Source organism: Stegastes partitus, unplaced genomic scaffold (assembly GCF_000690725.1).
Source record: "Stegastes partitus isolate 25-593 unplaced genomic scaffold, Stegastes_partitus-1.0.2 Scaffold884, whole genome shotgun sequence".
NCBI classification, from domain to species: domain Eukaryota; kingdom Metazoa; phylum Chordata; class Actinopteri; family Pomacentridae; genus Stegastes; species Stegastes partitus.
Genome location: NW_007578615.1, coordinates 280,938 through 287,192, shown reverse-complemented (window position 1 = coordinate 287,192; position 6,255 = coordinate 280,938). Strand labels below are relative to the sequence as shown.

Here is a 6,255-nt window from a genome sequence, read left to right as displayed (position 1 = left end):
GACCTTTGGCATCCTGCTATTGGCTGATTCTGTGCCTGAGAGAGGGCATCTGATAAAATGTAATATTAAAGACTCGCTGCAGTTGGTACTCAAAATTATTTTCCTTTTAGCTGCTTTAAGCAAAGTTCTTAAGTGAGGATATATTTGTGTAGATTCTCAGTCATCCAGGTCACAGTAGTTAGGTGCTACAGGATGTCAGCGCGACGTCTTTTTGAGTTCTTGAAGACGTTTCACCTCTCATCAAAGAAATTTCCTCAGTTCCAACTACTGATTAGAAATCAAATCACTACAAAGCTCGCTAATGATTGAAGACTTACCTGCTTCAAGGTGTGGATGGTGGTGATCCAACCTGGGGAGGTATCTCAGGACTGCATTATAAGTACCTGATAAAAGGTGTTGTAGACCATCTCCCTGTTTAGAAATAGAGATGCTTTTTTCTTATTACGTTTTTGACTCACAAGTCAAAGTTTAGAACAAGCCTGAAGCAAATTTCCCAGATGTTTTGTAAATGGTGAAATTTCTCTCCAGTCAACAAGTAACATGCAAGAGCATACAATTTGCTTTTTTAATCATTTATGTGGTTCAAGATCCTTTCTTGAGAACATTTTAATAAGTAGTAATTAGTTAACACCATGACTGAGCTTTTCTACATGAAACTGCAGTGAACTGATGATGCACTGAGGCTTCATAGCAGTGGGGCTTTAGTTTTTCTTCTTCAGAATCGGTTTCTGGTTTGAACGTGTACAGCTGAATTACACCAATATTTCATCACTGTGTAGCATGGAGTAGTTTCACAGTGTTGGAGCAGAGTCACAGGTGAGCTGGTGTGCCCGAGCTGCAGCGAGCGGCAGAGAGAGTGGAGTTAAGGCAGGACTAAAGTTATATTTAAACCATTTAAGGCATAAAGGGATTATTTTCATAGAAAAAAAAAGTTCTCCATAGCTTTTTGAGTTGTTAGAGGTTAAACAATGACCGGGGAGACTTTACAAAACAGTGAGTTGTCAGGAGTCGCAGAATCGCAGCAGTCTTAAGTGTTGATATGTGACATACTCAAAAGTCTGTGTTTATGGCAAGGAGGCGATCTGGTTTTGTGTTTTTGAGGCGCACGTTAATGCCAGCTGAAAAGGTGGCGTGTGAGTCATACTAGCGAGCGAGCGAGCCAGACTGACAGGGCAGACAAACTGTCGGGTTTGCGGGGAGCAGACTGGGGACACTCAGCAAGGTTCAGCTGGGGACCAGCTTCTGGCCTCCACCACACTGACAGTCCCCAAACCTGACCCCAGCGAGACAGAGCTGTCCCTCTCAGCTCAGTCACAGCCAGAGCCCCAAGATTGTGGATGACATTCATGGTGAAGTTCCAAAATACCCTCTAATGTTGTGGGTTACACAATGGGGTTATCTGGGTCTGAGCCACTTTCTTGTGTGAACACACAGCTGTGGAAGTGTCCTTGTTTCAGTGCTACTGAACACACAGACACTGGCGTGATCAGTAAATGTCAAGTGGTTCAACCTAATTTTTTTTTTCCTTCAAAATGGACACGCTTGAGACAGTTTTTCACTTTTCTTGCATCACAGCTGGAAAATAGTGCCACGGGACATATTCAAATGCATGTGTAGGATTAAATGTCTTCTTTGTGGTCGGCAGCTGAACTCAGACTGGGTGATAACAGTGCTAACAGTTATTGTTTTGGGAGGATGTTGACTCATATGGCTGCTTGTTTTTGTCCAGAGGGGCAAGGAGGAGCTGAGGGAGGCAACGGCCTTGCTGACAGCCCAGCAAACGTCCTTAGAGATCATTGTCAACATGTGCTGCTCTGACGGTGAGTGTTGTGGGCATGGACATCAGTGCTGACCTCAGGCACTTTTCATCACATTTATTTCCTGTGACATAGCCACCAAGTATGTGTTTGTCCATCGCCAAGCCTATCACAGCAAGAAATACACGAACAATTTGAGTGTCCAGAAATGCCGTTCATTGCTGTCCAGTGACGACGTTTGTTTTTCGTCTTTTCGTTGATCGAGCCTGTGTTTTTACGCCTCTTCAGACCCCTCTGATGACGAGTGGGAAGAGGAATCCAGCAGTGACGAGAGCGACTTGGGTCCGGATGGCCTTTGTGACGGACTGTCCAACCTGATGTCTCCACTGTGTTTGTCAGCTGAGGTTCACGGGGCCTTGATCAACCACAGCATACCAGAAAAGGCAAATAGTGGCGCAGTTCATCAATCACACTTCAGCTTGTTCAACAGCTGTAAACAGGAGTTCATCCCAGCGTCACAATGCTTTGACTCGCCTGTGAATGTAGTTAAGCTGTCATTTAAGTGTGTGCTACTGTAAATAAAACCTAAATTATGATTCTGATTATGCACTGAACCCAACCCAGCTTGTCCCCCAGGCTGAGCAGATTAAATATCTTACCAGTGCAGTTCAGCAAAGCTCTCTCTTTCACATAAATGCCTTTATGCAACCAGGCTGACTTGTAAAAACAGGGTTCCCATAGTATACTTTTCTTCTCTTTATTCAAGGTTCTCAAAAAGACAGAGTTCCCTAGAAATGAAGCCATGGACGTGTGCCATCAGAATCCCTCCTGGAGAGGCCTGATAAAAAAGTAATCCTCTTTACTTCTCATCTTCTCTTGAACTTTACTGTCTGGTCAGAATGTGTTGCACTTTGTGTTGTCTACTTTCACTTTTTCACACTTATACGCTCTTGAATAAAAAAAAGCATCTCACTCTCCTTTAGGATGCAGCGCGTCCAGTCCCGGGCGCTGACGTGCCTCCACAGCATCCTCTCCACCATGGATGCTGAGTCTCTGGGCGGTGCGGCGGCCCTGCAGGGAGCAGCACAGCATCTGTCCACGCTGGTCTTTGGTGCCGCAGGTCTCCCGTTGTTTTATTATTGCACAGTTTCTATTACTTTTGTTATTTTTGTAATACAAAGGAAGCAAGTTGTTCAAAGTCTAGATGTAGAATCGCATCATAGTGAAAAGTGAAAACCAAAACTACATATGCAAGGTGGCATTCAACATTTTCTTTCTTTTCTTTTAGAGCTTACCAAAGATGAGGAGTTCCTCGAGGCAGTCATCAGTGCAATGCGGTCTCTTTTACAGATGATCGCCTCCAAAAATATCCCCCAGGTACAGAACACACACTATTCAAAACAGTGTCATTTATGACGATTACTGAAAAGGGGTCACTCTGCAGCTGAGGTTGAGACATCCTGACTTTTAGCCACCAGCCCGGATCAATCTCTAAAATGCTTGATCTTATTTTTCCCACAATGCAACTCCGTTATATAAATGAGTTGTTACTCTGTCTGCTAAATGTTCCAAACTTTTAAATCCCCATGCTGTTGCAGCCGCAGGAACACATTATAGCTCTGTTGTTGCCGGCTGACTAATGCTCCTCATGTCCAGTTAACTGAGTTCATGTGTACAGTTGGTGAAGTTAGTTTAGTTCCATGTTTGTCGACTGGATAAATACAGCGCCGTTTCACAGAAGCTAGACTTTGTATTTATGTCAAACTTGAACCTCCCCTGCCAGCTCACTGTTATCGATGTTGACCATGTTTGTTTTGGACGACTCAATATTTGCGTGTTTGGTTTTGTTTTTGTTAGTGTATGACCCCCCAGCAGCTGATGAGCCTGAGCGAAGCAGCCACCCGCTGCGATGTTGTCAGTGTGAGGGTCAACGCCGTCGCCATCCTGGGCATCACTGGCAGCACGTTAGCCAAAGAGAAGGGCACTGCAGAAACCCTTCAGGTATCGTCTTTGTCTCTTTTCTTCTTTCGCAATATGTGTTCTTCGTCTAACAACCTCTGCTCCCGCAGATGATTGGAACCGCTTTACTTCAAGTTGCCACAAGGGACGCCGACCTGGTGGTAAATGGAGAAGCCCTTGACGCTTTATTTGATGTTTTCGCGGATGGAGACGAAGCAGAAACAGCTGCGAAAAACATCCACTTACTGCCTGCACTGAAGGCACTTCAACCTGTTTTCAAGGCCAAGGTACCAGGGATTAATTGATCTTTACTGATCACTGCTCTTAGTGATTCCTCCATATTTTTTACACTTTGCTTTTTGCTGTTGCAGTTTTGATTTGCAACAGTTTCTATCTCTCTTATGTCTCCAGCATATTGTGTGATTTTTCTCAAACTTTTAAATAACTATAGCTTTTATTTTTTCCACCAGATACGCAAAGAAGGAAAAGGCAAATACACCCCTCAGCAGCTGTGTGTGCTGGACAACATCAAAGTCAACCTGAGGAGATTTATTGGTTACCTGGAGAAGGTGGTGAAAAAATGAGAACTTTCCGTACTTCATATTCCGATCGGTTGAACCAATATGATTTGGACGGGAGTGTGAAATGAGGCAGAATATGGTTTTGAAACCATTAAGTATTTATGTTTATATTCTTGAAATAATTGTTTACTGTTTTATTAGTGATGTGAAAGTTTATTTGTGGTGAAGAGAAAAAAAAAGAGTGGAAACTAAGAATTATTAGTTGCTGCATGTAGCAGATAAGGTTTTTTTGTTGTTGTTGTTTTTTTTTGCTTTCATTTAACTCAGAAAGATTTACAAACATGAAGTTGTTTAATGTAATCATGTCTCCCAGTAGCATTTTTCAGAGATCATGGCTGACACTGCCTCTCACCCCCTTCCTTTTATCCCATGTTTCAATGGGCTTAACGTTGATATTTGCATTTCTGCTGCAAGGAGGCTGAGCTGTTCTAAGAGCTGGATAGTTATAATGATTCAAATATCAGCTACTTAATGACAAAGAGAAGACTTTGTTTTATGGACATTATACATTGGAATCATATTTTTTCTCAAAAAAAAAAAAAAATGAACAAATGCTATTTATTTTTGCAATTACTGACTCAGCTCATACAGCTTGCTGGTACATTTGTGTCTGCAAGTCACTACAGCAGAAAGCATTCTTATCAGTGGTATTCTAAAATAATTGATAATAGGTTTGGGTGTCTTTAAAACTCACAAGATGATAATCAGCCCTGTGCTACAACAGAGCAGGTTTGAAATAAGTAAATCTCCTTCGTGTCATCTGTTTTGCACCTGATCCATCGATCATCACGCTTTACGTAACTGACAAACTCAAGTCTTTGGCCTTTTTTTTTTTTGTCTTGGTTTCTGAAAACTTTTTAGGAAAATATCAATAAAACTCCTTATCACTGAATAAAGAAAACTATTTAATTTGAGGGAGAGTGTGTCACCAGGCTGTGAACAAATGCCTTTTTTTTTTTTTAAATGAATCATGATTTCTTGAGATGTCTCTTTTCTTTTGCACCACATGACCAGTCAATGAACCAGTAAGCCCAACGGATCTGTATGTCTCCTACCAAATGCTGTTATTTGAAGTATCTGTAACTGATAGTTTGATGCTGATTGTTGTTGCTACACACAACAAAGTCCTTACAATGCAATTTTACTGCATTTTAACAAGATTAAAAAACACTGTACAGAACAAGCTGCAACACAGCTACATTTGACCCCCACCATATTACATCATATAAAAAAGGTACAATCTACTTGCAAGTAGTGCTGAAGCAGTTAGCGAATCAGTTAAATTGGATATGTTTTGTTGGTATGTATATATAGGTAAAAATATTGCTAAAGCATCAAAGATGGTGTAATTTCAAAAATATAAAATGAAGAAAGAAAAAAAATCAAGAGAAATAAAGAAATTGAGTAAGATGATTATTTTTTATTTGATTTAACCTTTATTTTACCAAGTTAGTAAGTTATTTGAGAACTGCTTCTCATTTTCAAAAAAAAAAACAGAATCACAAAAATGCTCAAATGTTTTTTTGTGATTCCAGCTTTTCAAACAAAAACAACCTTAAATTGAGTGATTGTTAAGAAATAGAGGAATAATATTTATTTTACAATTCTTTTTGATATTTTGTAAATTATAAATAGATTACCTCAACACGAATTGACAGATTGTAGTATGTATTTACAGTTGAATTAGGAGTTTATATTATGACTTGTCATCTACAAGTAGATTAGTCATGGTTTATGCAGCACTCTGTATATCTCTAACCTGGGAGATTATTTGTATATTTACAAATCTTTATTGCTGAGAAGAGCGCTGGGCCGTAATCATAAATCGGGTTTACCTAGTCCACTTTACTTTGATGAGGGAATAATAAATCAGTCCTTGTTATGTAACACAAAACAGTTGTCTGTTGCGTAAGAGCCGTGTCTCCGCCCCTTTTCACTCGCTCCGCGCATGCGTAGTA

At 40.6% G+C, this 6,255-nt stretch overlaps 1 protein-coding gene across 1 annotated transcript; it reads left to right on the top strand.

The window, feature by feature from the left end:
* Positions 1–1,714: 1,714 nt before the first annotated feature.
* On the top strand, positions 1,715–5,710 carry heatr3 (HEAT repeat containing 3; the record flags this gene model as incomplete). Its single annotated transcript, XM_008293410.1, has 8 exons — positions 1,715–1,820; positions 2,046–2,200; positions 2,524–2,606; positions 2,741–2,877; positions 3,046–3,134; positions 3,615–3,758; positions 3,827–4,003; positions 4,187–5,710. Coding segments are annotated over 8 exons (1,005 nt in total), but the record flags the coding sequence as incomplete, so codon positions are not given.
* Between the last annotated feature and the right edge of the window lie 545 nt (positions 5,711–6,255).